At 50.7% G+C, this 16,103-nt stretch overlaps 1 protein-coding gene across 1 annotated transcript; it reads right to left on the bottom strand.

The window, feature by feature from the left end:
- Positions 1 to 369: 369 nt before the first annotated feature.
- GSTZ1 (glutathione S-transferase zeta 1) lies at positions 370 to 16,017 on the bottom strand. Its single transcript, XM_054026381.1, has 9 exons — positions 15,270 to 16,017; positions 10,118 to 10,169; positions 9,035 to 9,102; positions 7,841 to 7,921; positions 7,167 to 7,292; positions 6,521 to 6,599; positions 5,521 to 5,573; positions 2,795 to 2,844; positions 370 to 819 (listed from the first exon to the last, which is right to left on the bottom strand). The coding sequence occupies exons 1-9, from the start codon at positions 15,288 to 15,290 to the stop codon at positions 693 to 695; spliced, it is 657 nt and encodes a 218-aa protein (XP_053882356.1). The 5' UTR covers positions 15,291 to 16,017; the 3' UTR covers positions 370 to 692.
- Between the last annotated feature and the right edge of the window lie 86 nt (positions 16,018 to 16,103).

The raw sequence follows: 16,103 nt of genomic DNA, 5'->3' as shown, positions 1-16,103 counted from the left end.
GGTTGGGGTCTAACTCTCATTATGTTTACAGGAGGAGAGGGTGGGCCTGATCTTCCTTGCACTTACAAACATGTGAATTGGTATTTACTGAGGGCAATGGGGGTTACTGTAACTGTGGTGCGGGTGCTAGGACAATCAGGCCTAGTGTGTTAATGGCCTACTTTTACTCTGTGCGCTGAGTGGTTCTTTGATATTTTTCCATGGCTGGTGAAAGTAAGGCCCCCTCAAGCTGGCCTTGTCCCCTAGGTACAACTCAATCTTGCTATGAACATTTCCTGTAAAGGGTATTGCCTTCACCCTCCACAATAAAAGAGCTAAGATATCTTCAGCAAGCCCATTCCTGGGCCCAAAGCCACACAAATGCAGGGCTGAGGATAGCTCTTGATGCTTCTCCTTTAATCTGCTACATGGTGAGATTGAAGGTAGTCAAACATGATGAGGGGTAAGCATGACCTTTCCCTTCCATACTCAGGTCTGCAATGGGCCACCCACAGCTTCTTTCAGAGTACAGGGGCAGGGGCGCTCGCTCTCTTTCTCCTTCCTCCTGTGCAGCTGGCAAGGATGCATCAATGCTATGGCTGCCTGTTGGGCACTTATGTGGCTTTCCTTCTCCGGGCAGGGTGTGATCCATTTCTCTGCCACCCCTGCCCTTGTGCTTTAGAGAGGAACAGAGCCCGCTTGTAAGAAGGACCTTAGGCTCGCAGCTCTGCGGGGGTATCCGGCTGCCGGCATGGGTGGCTCACTTGGAATGCCTCTAGCTCCAGAAGGGCTTTATTGATTCTGGTGATCGTGGGGTATGGAGCCAGGTCTACTTTAAATCTACAAAGGGAAGAGAGATGCAGTCAGATACTCCCAGCTAGACAGTCCAGCAGCAAGCACTAAGGGGGAGTTCTACAGAATCCCTGCTCCACGGACCCAGGGCAACATGATCAGCACAAAGCTCCAGAAAAGTCAAGCAGGGGAGAATCATCTGGCAGATTGGGGCCTAGTCTGCACCAGGAAAAAACATGTGTTCTGATCCTGTGTTAGCTAAGCTCACCCCTAGGATAGGGTTACCATATTTGCACAGTAAAAAGAGAGGACACGGGGGGAGGAGCCCCGTTCTAGCCCCGCCCCTGCCCCGCCCCCAACCACTCCCTCCCACCCCCTGCCTGCCCCCCTCAGAACCCCCAACTCCCCCCTGCTCCTTGTCCCCTGACTGCCCCCTCCTGGGACCCCTGCCATTAACTGCCCCCCTAGGACCCTACCTGTCCCCTGACTACCCCGACCCTTATCCACACCCCCACCCCATATTCACACCCCTGCCTCCAGAGAGACCCCCAGGACTCCCATGCCCTATCCAGCTGCTCCACGCCCACTGACAGGACCCCCAGAACTCCTGACCATCCCACCCCCTCTGCTCCCTGCCTGCCTCGACTCTTCTCCACACCCCTGTCCCCCTGACAGCCCCCCCAGAACCCCCGACCCATCTAACCCCCCCTGCTCCCTGTCCCTGACTGTCCCAACCCCTCTCCACACCCCTGCCCCCCTGACAGACCTCCCGAACTCCCGCCCCATCCAACCCCCCACTCCCTGTCCCCTGACCAGGGCCGGCTTTAACAAGAGCCCAGGAATCGGGCTGCGCTCCGGCCGGAGTCGCGGGGTTTGGGGCTGGGCTGGAGGTGCTCGGCCGGGGCTGGGCCGGCCGCCCTGGGGCCCGAGCCGGGCCGGAGCCGCTGGGGTTGGGCCCAGCGCGCTCGGCCGGAACCGGAGCCGCTGGGGCCAGGGCCAGGCTGGAGCCTCTGGGGCTGGCCGGGGCCAGACTGGGCCGCGCTGCGCCTCCCCAGAGCCCTCCTCCTCGCATCCCCCCCGCCCCAGCTTACCTGCTGCTGCCCGTCTGCCCCTGCTTCTTTTCAGACTTCCCACGAAGATCTAATTCGCGGGAAGCAGGGGAGGGGGAGGAGCAGGGGGGCGGAGTGTTCAGGGGACAGGAGGAGGGGGAAGACAGCTGCGGGGCCGGGGGCGTGCTAAGGCTGCAGGGGATGGGGGGAGCCGAGAAGGGGCTTTGGCTGCCGAGCAGCGCCACTTTTCGATCTATAAATAGCCGACCGGGGGGAAATCCCGGACATTTTTAGATTTTTAGAAATCCCTCCCAGACGGCTATTTATAGATGGAAAAGCTGGACATGTCAGGGGAAATCCGGACATATGGTAGCCCTACCCTAGGATCTACCTTGGCCTGCTAATGTGTGAAAGCAGCCTTGTCTCCACTAGGATTTTACCTCCTGGATGTTACGTTGTGTTGGTTAGCATGGGGCAAGAAACACACCTTTTTTCCTAGAGTGGATACCCTCACTGGTCTTACAGCCACTTTTTTTTCATAAGGTTGCCAGTCATTATGGTATCCAAATAGCTTCTCTCTCATAGCGTGTGCAATGCTGCAGTTCTGGCTGCAAGAGGCCCTTTCAATAAGGGCTTCTACTAGCCCTAAGAGGCTGCATTTCCCATGCTTTCTGCATAGGTGGGGACACAGAATCAGGCCTGTCTAAGCTCATGTGGGGGCAGCTGCCAGTCTTGCTCTGGGGGCCACAGGGAAGAAATCCCAGCTCCTCACTTTTGTGAACCCTCAAAAGATACAGGGTTTTGGAAATGAAAAAATCCTGGTGAGAATACCCCGATAGAGATGTGGGGGGTGGGGAGAGGGAGTGCTATCCCAATTCGCTTGAGCATCAGCAGGAGAGAGGTCAGGCTTGGCCATCAACTAGGCCTCTGGTGCAAGAAGTGGGGTCTAATGGAGCTGACCAGCCCTCATTTACCTTTCAGCATTGTAAACCTGAGGGACCAAACACAAGTCAGCCATGGAAACCTGCAGTGAAGCAAAGAAAACTGGTCAAAGCAATTCAGAACCCCACCGTACTGCCCTTTAGTGCACTGGCTGGAGCTACAGAGTGCCAGGCCCATTTTTCCCCAAAAGGCCCTTCTCAGCACTCGCCCTGTTCTGTACAGTTCGGATGCTATAGTGGGCCCTATGAAGAGCAGGAGGCTGCCTCCCAGTCTAGCTCCTTTCAGGGCCTGGAACAGCAGTGGGTGGTTGTTTCAATTTCAAGCTATAGCTACACCCAACCCAATCCATGCCTGTGCAGGAGAGGTGAACCGCTGACAGATGAAAATGGTTGTACATATTTATGTTCAGTGTTTACTTTCCACTGGCACCAGGTGTTACACAAAATGAAAGAGGAGGGGCCTGACTGGCTCAGGGGGATGGGATACAAAGCTTTTCACCTCTAGGGCAGCTGCCCCAGTGCTGCCTGGAACAGTAGTGACCATAAACTGTTACTCTCTGATGCCTTTTGGGGGCTTGTGGGCTCTCAATCCAGTTTCTAGCAGGATGGGTATTGCCATGTTGAAACTAAGCTTGTTTGTTTCTTCCACATTGGAGGGAGGGCAGTTATTCTTTTACCAACTTCCATGCAGCGTGAAAGGGTTGAATTGGGAGCTCTGGGGCTGCACAGAAGGTCTCCCTCTCTGCAAGCAGGCTCGGTTGCTGGGCATGGGGACAATGCAGAATGGAACCCTTGGAATCACTTGCAGCTGCTTACCATTGGCCCCAGGAGAGATGCATGGTGACGCACCATGAGGACCAATTCATTAGGACAGCCCTGCACCATGAGATTCCTAGGGCAACTCTGCCACTGAGCAGACAAATCCAGGTGCCCTTCCAAAGAGGGAAGAGACAACCAGTTGGGGACATAGGCACTGAGTCCGTGGGTGCTCCGGGGCTGGAGCACCCACAGGGAAAAATTGGTGGGTGCTTAGCACCCACCGGCAGCTCCCCATCCCAGCTCACCTCCGCCTCCACCTCCTCCCCTGGGTGCACCACGTGCCCACTTTTTCCCCCTGGCTCCCAGCGCTTGTGCCGCAAAACAGCTCCTCGCGCAAGCGCTGGGAGCCGGGGGAAAAAGTGGGCATGCGGTGCACACCCAGGGAAGAGGTGGGGCCGGGGCCGGGATTTGGGGAAGGGGTCCAATAGGGGCGGGGGGGGGTGGAGTAGGGGCAGGGACTTTGGGGAAGGGTTTGGAATGGGGGTGGGGCAGGGGTAGAGTCGGGGTGGGGCCAGGGGCGGAGGGGTGGGATCTCCCACTGGCGCTGGGGAAAGTTGGCGCCTATGGTTGGGGATGGAGAGTTGGAGCCGTGATAAGTGAACCTCACTTACTATTTGCATTGCAATAGCTCCAAGCGGAACCAAGACCAAGGCCCCATTGTGCTTGGCTGTATGTGTACACACACACAGTGTAACAGACAGTCCCTGCACTACAGAGCTTACAACCTAAGTAGGACGGACAGAGAGGGTGTGTGGGGGGGGAAGTACTACTATTTCCATTTTAGAGATGGAAAACTGAGGCATAGAGAGAGTAGTGATTTTCCCAGGGTCATTTAACGATACTGTGGCAGAGCCAGGAATTTATCCAGATTTCTTCATAGTAATATAGGACTAGAAGGGAGCCGAGGGGTCATCAAGTCCAGCCCTCTGTACTGAGGCAGGAACAAGTAAACGTAACTGTCCCTAACAGGTTATCTAGCCTGTTCTTAAAAACTCCAGTGATGGGGATTCCCCAGCCTCCCTGGGGGTGGAGGGGGGGGGGGGGGAAGTGCTATATAGGGGAGAAGCCTATTCCAGAGCTTAACTACCCTTATAATTGGAATTTTCCCCCTTCTATCTAACCTAAATCTCCCTCACTGCAGTTTAAGCCCATTACTTCTTGTCCTACCTTCAGTGGACATTAAGAACAGCTTCTTTATTACAGCCCTCAACATAGCTGAAGACTATTATCAGGTCCCGGTCCAGTGCCTTAGCTACCAAACCAAGCTTCGTCCCACAGGTTAGTGGGGTGAAGCAACTGCAAGACTAGGACGTAAAGCTCAGGGATTGGGCAGCCTTCTGAAGTCTCTCATACTTTCTGCTCTGGCTGGAAATGGTAGCAAAATGAGCTGTACTAGTTAGGCTGTTTTTTTTTTTTTTTTAAATGTTAGTGATAATGAGGTGCTGCGGTGGCAGGGCTGGAGACTGAGCCCTGTGTCAATGCGCATCACCACAGCCACTGTGCCTGCTTGGACCAGGAGTGGCCACCTCCAAGGGGATTTAGTCCTTAGACTTTAGCAAGATGGCCACCAAAGAGGTTGGTTTGTGCTGCAGAGAGGTAGCATACAGACAGGGCCAAGCAAATGTCCCTTCTAGCCCATGGCTTTTTGCCACCCCCACAGAGCTGGGAAATGGAGAGCTGTCCTCCTCCTGTGTGAAATGCAATGAAATGGCTACTCCCCAAAGGAGGAGGAACTAGGGAAGGAGAGCAGATAATGGGCTGAATCGGATGCATGCAGCCCTGCTTCCTATGAAGAGGCCCAGGGAATGCTCTGTCTGCATATACCTTGAGCACAGGGTGTGGTTGTGCTGTGACTCCACAGCCTCTATGCCCCAAGCCAGTCCCAGATAAATGCTAGGCTATCCATGCCTTCTGCAAGCTGTGCAGTCTGATCTCCTTACCTCATCCCCAATGCAATAGCGCCCAGCGGTGTGCTGCAGGATCCGCTCCAGAGCTGCAGAAAGAGAGAGTGCATTGGGTCAGGAATCAGCAACTCCCACTTTCAGCGGGGAGTGGTGCTAAATTATCATCTGCCTTTTGGATTGAGTGTTGTGAACCAAGGTACCCTGAGTTGGGCTAGAAGGGAGCAACCCAGGGCAGCACTTACAGGGAAGGAGACTCTCAGTGGAGCTGAGGAAGGAGGGTGCTTTGGGACTCAGCCATTTTGGACCCAAGATGGTTTCAAAAGGACAAAATAGGCTTCCTATTCTTCCCCACTGCCCCTTGCCTCCGCTGTTAGTGGCAGGGAGAAGGGCTTCCCTATATGAAGAGACTAAAGAGCAGAACTGGAAAGAAGAAGAACAGGAAGGTTCAGGATACGGGGATATAAACTGAGTGAAACAGGGAGGGCCAGTCATTCCTATAGCCCTATCCCAGGTCACTGGAACAAGGAGGCCCAGAGTGAAATTAAAGGCAACGTATTGAGAGGAAATAGAAATGGTATTTTATGCCTGCTAGAATTAACCCGGGGGACACTCTGCCATGGATATTGAGGCAACAAGCTTAGTACTATTTAAAATAAAGGGTTTTACACTTTATATGAATGTAAAAGGCATCTGCTGTGACAGCTGAGATAAAAGGTTACGTGTTGTCAGTCCTCGTGTCAGGGTGTGAGCCGACTGCTACAGGGGTCAGGAAGGAATCCCCTCCTCCCTGCTTCCAGATGCAGCATTGAGCTTCCTCTGGAGCATCAGATATTTAACCACTGCTGGATGTGAGATTCTGGGTCAGATGGGCCCTTGGTCTGCTCCAGCATGGCAGCAGATGATACCAGACTAGATGGCTCATTGTTCTGTTCCTGTGCAGTAGAAAGCAGGACTTTGGACCAGATCGCCCACCAGACTGCTCATCCAGTGCTTTGTGCTATTAGTAGATGCGCTGATTAATTCAGTGCAGACGTACCTTTGAAACCACATGTGATATAGCGTTGAGCCCATTCCAGCTTCTTCTCCCCTCCCACTTGTTTCAGGAAAGTCAGGTTCTGAGGAGGCCAAAGAGTCCCCAAATTAGCTTGATCTAACAGGCTGTAACTTGCCACAGGTCACACACAAAACAGGGTCAGCTGGGATTAGATGGTGTCAGTCCCTAATCCCCAGTCCCAAATTCAGCCCTTTGAGTCTCTGAACCACAGACCCACACATCCCAGTTCTTTCTCAGAGATGCCCTTCCCACAAAACATCACTCCTTTGCCTGGAGCTCTCTCTGCCCCCTGCCAAGAGGCTCTAACCCCTGCAACTGGAACCTGCTGCGCTGCTTGCAAATTCAGCTTTTCTTGAATAGAAGCCCTGGGGAACCATGGACATTTCTCATGGTCAGAGCATGTGGTCTTTGCAGGAAGTGCCTTGCTGTTTTCAACCGGCAAAACAGGTAGATGCTGCTAACCATGCTGAGCCTGGATTTAATCCTATGCCACTGTCTGTGTGAGATCTGCCACTCTATTGCCCATCAGCAGTTTCAACAGAATGATACTGTCACAATCTTTGAGAGAGACAGACAGCTACAAACCCAATCTGGCAGTCTCATCTGCCTGTTTGTGACAGGACAATACCTGCAGGGGCTGAATGCCAGAAACAATGTGATCTGAAATCATCCGGGCTTGGGCTCTCTTCTTCAGATCTTGAGGCAGCAGCCTGGGATTAGGCCGAGTCTCTTCCAGGTACTGAATTATGGCCAGCTGCATTGAGCAAGAAGACATGGGTGAGATACTGGAGGGTTGGGGAGGAGAGGCCAGCCCGATTGCATGGCAAAGGAGCAGGAGTTAAAGACAGATTTCCTGTCTGAGGTCTGGCCTCTTCTGATCAGAGGTTACTACCATACCAAACAATGTGCTTTTGTGATATGGAAAAACTTCCCTGAGGAAACTGGGTGGAGCATTCCTGGCTCATCTCACATCTCTCTCCCTGGCAGAAGCTACCGAAAGACAAATTACCCAGTAAAAGATGGGATTCTGAGACAGCAGCTGAACTATGATCACTAATATCAGGTGCCTTGGTGCCTGATACAGAGTAATCTCTCACCTGAAGAGGAAGACAACTTCCCATGGCAGTCTCCCTGCAGGTGCTGCATGCTATACACTTCCCAGCCGGGATCATTTTCCTCATCACAGAATGATACTCTGTGCTCTCTAACCCAGAGACCAGGCACTCTGTGGGGGCAAAGTCCTCCCTCTGGACAGCAGGACACAGTAAATAATTAATGGGCAGAGCTGGCTGGGCTACTCACCGACTGAGACAAGATGATGCCATCGATTTTCAGAGCCGGGACCTGCTGCATTGGATTTACTACCTGGAATTCAGTAGAAAACTGGAGAGAAGACACTGGGATTACTATACTGTAGCCAAGAAGAGCCAAGTATTTCTCTTTGAAAGGGAAAGCCTCAAGGGTTCTACAGCTCTGTATATTATCTCTCCATGTCTGATTGTTTGGTAGGAGTATGGGCCAGCGCTACCTTGTCTCCCAATTTCCCTGCTCGCAAATGGATTTGCAGTCTTGCTGTCTCTGATACTGCTGAAACCCTGAGGCTTCTCCACTATGTTTTCTCCTTGGCTCTTTCCTCTGCTTCAGTCCTAATGGTCCTGGTATGTTATGACCCTCCTTTGGGCACCAGGAGGCACTCCTGTTGGAGCCTAGGGTTCACTCCAGGTGCATTATCCCCACATTATCCATTGACCCAAGTGACAAGGCAAGATCCATCCCCGATTCCCCCAGCAGCGCAATTGCAGTATCATTCTCGGCTTGGCCATGTTGTCATATGCAGATTCCTGCCTCAGTGGTGCTACAGGGCTACCTGTACTCCAGGCAGTCAGTCTCTACAGTGTTGTTCAGGCATCTCCGTGACAAATGCCTCCATTTTCTGGTGCCACCCATCCACAACCCAGGATTGTACTTGGAAATCGCAGCACCCTGCCTTTATTGCCATCACCTGATGAGCTTGGTTCCCCCATGCCGACTGAAGGCAGAGGGCCTGCCTGCAGCCTCCTGGATAATGTCAGGCACAGACATCAGAGAGGGGAGGAAACTATTATGTCTCATGCAATCTGTCTCTCTCACCCTCCCTCCTGGAGGCTAAGGCAGGATGGTGAGTTTCCCTACCATGCTGTCCAGTTAAATCCCCCAAGCAATAGTGCTAATGCCCCTTCCCATGGAGAGACAAGTCCATGGCCTGATATATGTGAGTTTCAGGAGATTTTCTTGATCTCAGCCTATGCTTCAGTCAACGCTAGGAAGGGAGGGAGTTAGGGATGCTGAAGAGGTCAGAGGCAACAGTTAGCTACAGAAAAAAGTCTGGAGTGAGCAGGCAACATAGATCCCATTTCCTTTGCCCTCTGATAATCTTGGGCTGCCAAATTTCTAGTGATGCCTAGGCTTAGCCTCTGTGCCAGCTTAGGGGGAGGCTGACTGTAATTGCCCTCTTACCTGCTGTCCCCCATCCTTCAGGAGGTTCACTGGTTCTTGATCATAGGCAATTCCCTTCAAAGCCAGTGCTAGAGGGAACACAGCATATAGATTCAGAGAGGCAGAGTGAGCCAGAAAGCTAGGTTCCAAGGAAAATGGGCTCATAAAGTTTTAAAATCTCTATTGAAGACAGTTAAAAAACAAAACAAGAAACCCCTTTCCTTTCAGAGTGGTTGTTTTAGATCTCCTGTGGAAGACAGTGCCTCTGTCATGCAGTGCCCCCTAGTACTTTGCTGGGGCACTGAGATCAGTACTAACACCCTATTGAATAACCCCATTATGCCCTGCATTACAGCACCTTGGGCTGTAGGGTCAGTGGTAGCTCACAAGGGAGATTGCCCTGTGTCACCCATGTCACTTCTGGCAAAACCTTGTTTTAACTTGTCCCCATCCAAATACTGAGAAAGCCCCACCCTGCTTAACTTGCAGGATCAGATAAGATCACACACTTTGAGGTGGTATCACTGCAAGCACAGAACACGGGGCCTCTTTAAGGAATGTGGGAGATGTGGGCATCTGGATTACATTAGCATTATGAAGGAAGTATGTCCCTCTAACTAGCTCTAGAGAGTGTCTGGGGGAAAAAAAGGAACTACTGAGGGCAGGGGGGAGCCATCCAGAGCCCACTATTGAGAGGCCAGGGCTGAGAAGAAAGGACAACAGAGATCCCACCTTATACTACCAAAGGTGGGTAGATGGTTAAAAGTTTGTAACAAACACACACAAATATTCTTTCAACCCCAGTAAGTATTTTGTCTGCCCATGGCCACTGGAGTTTCAACAGGGTACATGAAATGGTTATTCTCTTGATCCCCTATTAGCCTTCCCCTCCCCCAAATGCAAATTGATTCTAGTGTTTGCTCTCTCCTCCCGCTGGAGAAGTGGAGGAAACCCAAAGTCACTGTTTTTTCAGTTGCATGTCTGCTGATCTGTCTCTCACTCAGTAGGTCACTAATTAGTTTGGTTAGTGAAGGGAGTTAGTGTTCAAGAAAGGTGGTGGGTTGACAGTGCCAGAGCAAAGAAGAATTAAACACCAGGTCTTACCAATTCTCACTCTCCAGGAGCAGGAACTTCGGAAATAACTATAAAGAACTGGCTGAGGGGAGAGAGAGGAAAGTGGATTACATGATGGTAATGCCAGCAGTTTCTCAGCTAGAGGGAAGCATTTTTCCTTCTGCCCCTTTGAAAATTTGATCAAGTTTGATGCATTTCAACAGGGATACAAGTCAGGTGAGTTTGGGCCCTTCAAAACGTCTTTCTTTGTCACTTTCAGATGTGGGCTTCTTTATCATTCTTTTGATATCTAAAGTAAAATTCCCTTTTGTGTACAATGAGAAGCTCCATTTGAAACCTCAGTGGCATGAGCCAGCCCTTTGAGCCATTCACCGACATGCACGTTCCCAATGTGGAACAGAAACTACTCATCCAAGCAAGTGCTGAGAGTGCAGGGAAATGAATCTCTAGTCTATCTATTGAACCAAGGAAGCGCTCCCCCAGCTACTTTAAATCCTTTGGATCTCACCTTTCCAGAGGAATCCATGGTCTGCATATGCAGTTCACTCCAAAGAGTGAAAGCCACATGGCCCTGCCTTCTCTTTTCACTCAGCTGGGGTGGGGGAAGGCTCGGCCCCTACAGCCAATGAGAAAAGTGCCAGAATCCAAATTCTTAATAGCTTCCTGTGTTCAGAAGATTCAGCAACAGGAACTGGCAGGATTCAGTTCTTTTGCGAGTGAATATCCTGTACCAGCCACACCTATAATTCTCTTTAGGTTGATATATTGAACCCATCACTGTGATATCTGGCTCTTGTCACAATGGATAAAATATTTATATAGAGACTTTTGGGTTGCTGGAAGCTGCAAGTGCAGAAATACAACTCGTGGGATAATAAAAGGAGAGCAGGTTCTAAAAACGGGGTTTCTGTTATCACAAAGATGCCAGCTCTTCTGAGCAGGGACTGTCTTTGTGTAAAACTGGGAATACACTGTGTAACATATAACAAAGGTTCCTCCTCTGTACACAAGGCTTGTTTGCATTTCTTATTAACGAATAATAAACCTCTAGCTCCTTCCTTTGGAGGACCCCAAAGCACTTCAGAAAACATTAATAAATTAACTCTCACATGCCACCCCTTCTTCCCTCCCCCCAAAAAATGCAGTGTCATGATATCCCCATTTTACAGAGGGGAACACTGTACCAGAGAGAGGAAGTGACTTGTCCATTGACTTGTGTGACAATGGCAGAACCAGAACTAAAACCCAGGAGTCCTGAGTCCCAGTCCTGTATCTAAGCACTAAATCATTTTCACAGCTAAATATTGGATTAATTTAAACTGTTTACAGAATGTAAATGTTTGACTAAATTATCCCAGCCAAAGTTCACCAGAGGAATGGCTGGTAGGAGGTCAGGGAAGGAAGGAATGCTGCAGTATTACCTGCTCTTGGGATTTTCCTGTGACATTCATGCTATTGGGTGATTTTCACAAAGCCTCAGCTCCTGAAGTCGTAAGATTATGTGAAAATCTCAGTTTTCATTTAAAAAAAAAGTAACTTTCTAGCCCTTGTGGTTGCAGATCAAAACTGGAAACTGCAAACTCTAAGGAATCAAAAACCAGAAGGTAAAGAAAAAGCATCCAAAATGTATTAATTTTGTTCATTTTTCTTTGGGACCTTGCTCAGAATTTTTGAACACTTGGATTTGGCAATATCTTCCCTTTGCCTCTCTGTTCCCTGGCTCTAACCTCCCGGTCAAGAAAGACATTTTCCTGCTTGCTCTCTCTCTATATTTCTGCAGTCTGCCTGATCATTTGCTAACAGTGTCATGCATGTAAATTGTGTCATGCTGATGACCTTGCTCTTTAGTTTCAAGGCCCCTGAGGATAAGGGGAAAGCATCACATTTACTTTACAACTTAGGATCCTTTGGCACTTGAGCCAGTGCCAGCTCAAGTTAACACTGCCTTTCAGAGATGTGAAAAGGCCAAGAAATTGGTCTGCACAGGGAGAGGGGAGGTGAAGAGAGGATCCAGGGCAGTAAGTCCTCCCAGTCACATGCTGGGTGTGCAGAAGTGCGATCAGATTCCAAAGAAGATTCATGACCCTAAGAACATTAGACTGGCCATACTGGGTCAAACCAAAGGTCCATCTAGCCCAGTATCCTGTCTTCCAATAGTAGCCAATGCTAGGTAACCCAGAGGTAATAAACAAAACAGGTAATCATCAAGTGATCCATCCCCAGCTTCTGGCAAACAGAGGCTAGGGACACCATCCCTGTCCATCCTGACTAATAGCCATTGATGGACCTAACCTCCATGAATGTATCTAGTTCTTTTCTGAACCTTGTTATAGTTTTGGCCTTCACAACATCCTCTGGCAAAGAGTTCCACAGGTTGACTGTGAGTTGTGTGAAGAAATACTTCCTCTTGCTTATTTTAAATCTGCTGCCTATTAATTTCATTTGGTGACCCCGAGTTCTTGTGTTATGAGTAAATAACACTTCCTTATTTACTTTCTCCACACCAGTCATGATTTTAGAGACCTCTATCAGATCCCCCCTTAGTCGTCTCTTTTCCAAGCTGAAAAGTCCCAACCATATTACTCTCTCCTCATGACTCCTTCACTGAGAAGAACCATTGACTCTTGTTTCTATTCACATCTCATTCTTTAGAGAGGAGTTCGGGAGTAGTATGGATAAAGAACAGAGCAGCTGACGGAGTTCTATGCTTGGCTCTGCTTGTGGTGATGCAGTACATGACCCAGGACATAACCTCTATGTGTGAAATGGGGTGGGGGAATGAGAACTCTTACTTAACTAGGGGGCTGTGAGGCTTAATGCACTGATGGCTGTAAAGTGCTTAGAGAGCATCAGCTGGAAGGAGCAGCCAGTACAAAGTACTACAGAGTGTTCCTGGTGACACTTATACCTTGTAGCTTATTCCACTGGCTAATAACCTGACTCTTCCCCCCAAAACTTTGCCCAGCTGAGGACCACATTGATAGCTGGGTGACAGCTGAAGGCTACATGCTACATGGCTTAAAATGGATCATATTGCAGCAGCTTACATCTTTAATAGAGGCATACAGCCCACACAGCATACAGGTTCCATTATGCAGCAATACTTCTTGAGGCTCAGTGGGAACTTCTTGGCTCAACATGGAGCACCATGGGCAGCATGTCCCTGCAACCCTGTTTCCCTCTAAGTGTCACTTCTTCCCAGGCTTTCACTGGTACCTATACGTCTCAGGCTGTATCAGCCTGACCAGGCTCTTTGCATCCTGACCATTTGTTGATTCGGACCGCAACACTGTAACAGCCCTGTGTGCATTACCTGCCTCAATACAGCAGCCCTGGCAACAATGGATAAGGTAGGATTAGAGAGGGAAAAAGTGTTCCTGTGAGGTATGCCCAAGGGTTAGAAACCCATCTGAAACTCTCCACCTGTGCTTTGTTAGATTATAATTTATCATTAGACCATAACCCAAAAGAACAGAATAAATCATTCAGTTCTTAATTACCCAATACATGTGCAGAGGGTTCCACTACTATAGGCTGTGGGAGGGGAAAATATACTATATATTGTAATTTATGATAGTTCTATTTCATTTGCTCCACATGCTGTTTAAACTCTGATCCAAATTCCTTGCCCTTCCCTCAAGCACACATGCCATCTGGTGGGATGCCTCTTGTTAGATGTTGAAAGCCAATCTGATCACTTACAAAATTTTCTGTATTCTGCAGTTGTCCTTATACTAAGCAGTTTATTTCTTTCCTGGAGACTTTTACGTGGAGGCACCGGATACTAACTTAGGTCTCGATCCTGCAAGCTGTTCTACCTGGGCCAGGGGTCTCAAACACAGGGCCCGCGGGGTGATTTTCTGCAGCCTGCGAGCCCCTCGCAGCCCCCCCGCCCTCCCCCAGTGTTTATCAGAGCAGTGGCCAGACGTGCACAGGGAGCAGGGCAGGCTCTTTGCCTGCCTGCCTGCCCTGCCCTGTGCAGCTCCAGGAAGAGGCTGGAACGTGGGGAAGTGGGGGGCAGAGGGGCTGTTGCTTTAGGCAGCGCTCCCAGCAGCTCCCACTGGCCGGGAACGGGGAACCACAGCCAATGGGAGCTGCTGGCGGCGGTGCCTCAAGCAACAGAAACACACAGCCCCTCCGCCCCCCCACGTTCCAGCCTCTTGCGGGGGGCAGGGCAGGCAGGCAGGGAGCCTGCCCTGCCCCCGGTACACGCCGGGCCAGATCCTGCCCCCCAAACCCATCCTGCAGCCAAACCCCCTGCCCTGAGCCCCCTGCCGCACCCCTCCTGCACCCTGACCCCTGCCCTGAGCCCCCGCCGCACCCTGCACCCCAACCCCCTGCCCTGAACCCCCTGCTGCATCCCGCACTCCTCTTGCACCTCAACCCACTGCCCTGAGCCCCCTGCCGCACCCCACACTCTTCTTGCACCCCAACCCACTGCCCTGATCTCCCTGCTGCACCCCTCTTGCACCCCAGCCCCCTGCCCCCTTGCTGTACCCCTCACCCCTCCTGCACCCTACACCCCAACTCCCTGCCCTGAGCCCCCACCACACCCCATGCCCCTCCTGCACCCCCTGGGGGCAGGGAAGGGGCAGAGTTGGGGTGAGGATTTCGGGGCAGGGGTGGGGCCTCATGGAAGAGGTGGGGCAGGGGTGGGGCCTCATGGAAGAGGTGGGAAGAGGTGGGGCAGGGGTGGGGCCTCATGGAAGGGGTGGAGGGGGGTGGGGCTGAGGGTGGCGGGGGGGTGGGGAGGTGTCAGTAATGTGGCCCTCAGGCCAATGTACTAGTCCTCATTTGGCCCTCATGGTCATTTCAGTTTGAAACCCCTGACCTGGGCAAAGCCCAAGTGAAGTCAATGTGGCTCTGTACAGCCATAGGGGTCTGCCTGTGTGGGGCATATTGCAGGACTCAGGGTTTAAACTGAATCCAGGGATTACTTACATCTGATCAAGGGGCCACAATTTCAGCCCATCTTCCATAAAACATGTGGGGTTGAGGGTAGCTACATCCCTATTTGAAAATGCACAGTCTGCACTTCAGATGCCTCTGAATTAACCTGAAGATCCTCCAGCTGAAGCTGCATTATCTGTAGGAGAAATAAGAGCTTCTCTTTGTGCAGTCAGAGTGAAAGAAAAAGCCCCAATTCTGCTCTCGGTCTCTGGGCCCCAGTAGCAGTAAATACCTTCACTAAGGTAGTACTCATCTTGCACTTTCAGCACCGCTCTGTTCTGTCTCTCCGCCTCTGAATGAACAGAAGTCACACAGATGCTAACATTGCATTGGCTGACACATCCTCCTTCACGTACTCTCTATAGGTCTGTTCCTGCTGCCAGTCTTATACAGATGAGGCCCCAGGCATGCTTTGAGAGTTGTTGGGATTCTGGGAGTAGTAGTTCTAGATGCTTTTCCAGGTCTTAAAGCATCTCGATTGGATAGTTTATGCCCAAAAGTTTAGATTTTTGTAAAGAGGAAAAGATTTTTAAAATCCTCATATTAACTGAAACGTTTTAATATTATTTTCTAAAATTTCAATGAAGAATTTGAATGTAAACATCCCTCCCAAAGTAATTGCAACGCAGGGAGTGCAGCATACAGATCAAAAACCAGAAAGTGAATCTGTCTAGCAATAAAAGTAAATCTGATCAATTAAGCACTATTGTATAGGCACGACAAACATTGCAAGTGCTGTGTGTGCCCAGCTGATGTGTGTGTGAGCAGTGGAAGAGCAGTTACTGGGTGTGTCTGTCAGTGAATGGGGATGGGCAATGGATGTGCGCATACTGTGTGCACACATGAGATGTGTGTGGTGGGTGGGGTCTGTCAATGAATGGGGGCGGGCAGTAGTGTGCGCATGATGTGCACATGAGCTGTGGCTGTTTGTAGACAGCGCAGTCACTGTGTGTGTGTGTGTCTGTCAGTAAATGGGAGCAGTGGGTATGCGCGGTGGGGGGGGCAGGGCAGTCACTGGGTGTGTGTGGGGGAGTCTGTCAGTTAATGGGCCTGGGGGGGGGTCATT

Source organism: Malaclemys terrapin, chromosome 4 (assembly GCF_027887155.1).
Source record: "Malaclemys terrapin pileata isolate rMalTer1 chromosome 4, rMalTer1.hap1, whole genome shotgun sequence".
Classification (NCBI taxonomy): Eukaryota; Metazoa; Chordata; order Testudines; family Emydidae; genus Malaclemys; species Malaclemys terrapin.
The sequence above is the reverse complement of the archived record's forward strand: the minus strand, read 5'-3'. Positions and strand labels throughout refer to the sequence as shown.

Excerpts from the sequence above, each read along its gene's own strand:
- GSTZ1 (XM_054026381.1), bottom strand. The coding sequence starts at position 15,290 with ATGAGTACTACCTTAGTGAAG. Across the intron at positions 9,103-10,117 it reads CTCCTGGAGAGTGAGAATTG|CACTGGCTTTGAAGGGAATT; the intron begins GTAAGACCTGGT and ends TGTTCCCTCTAG. Across the intron at positions 5,574-6,520 it reads TATCACATGTGGTTTCAAAG|CTCTGGAGCGGATCCTGCAG; the intron begins GTACGTCTGCAC and ends CTCTTTCTGCAG.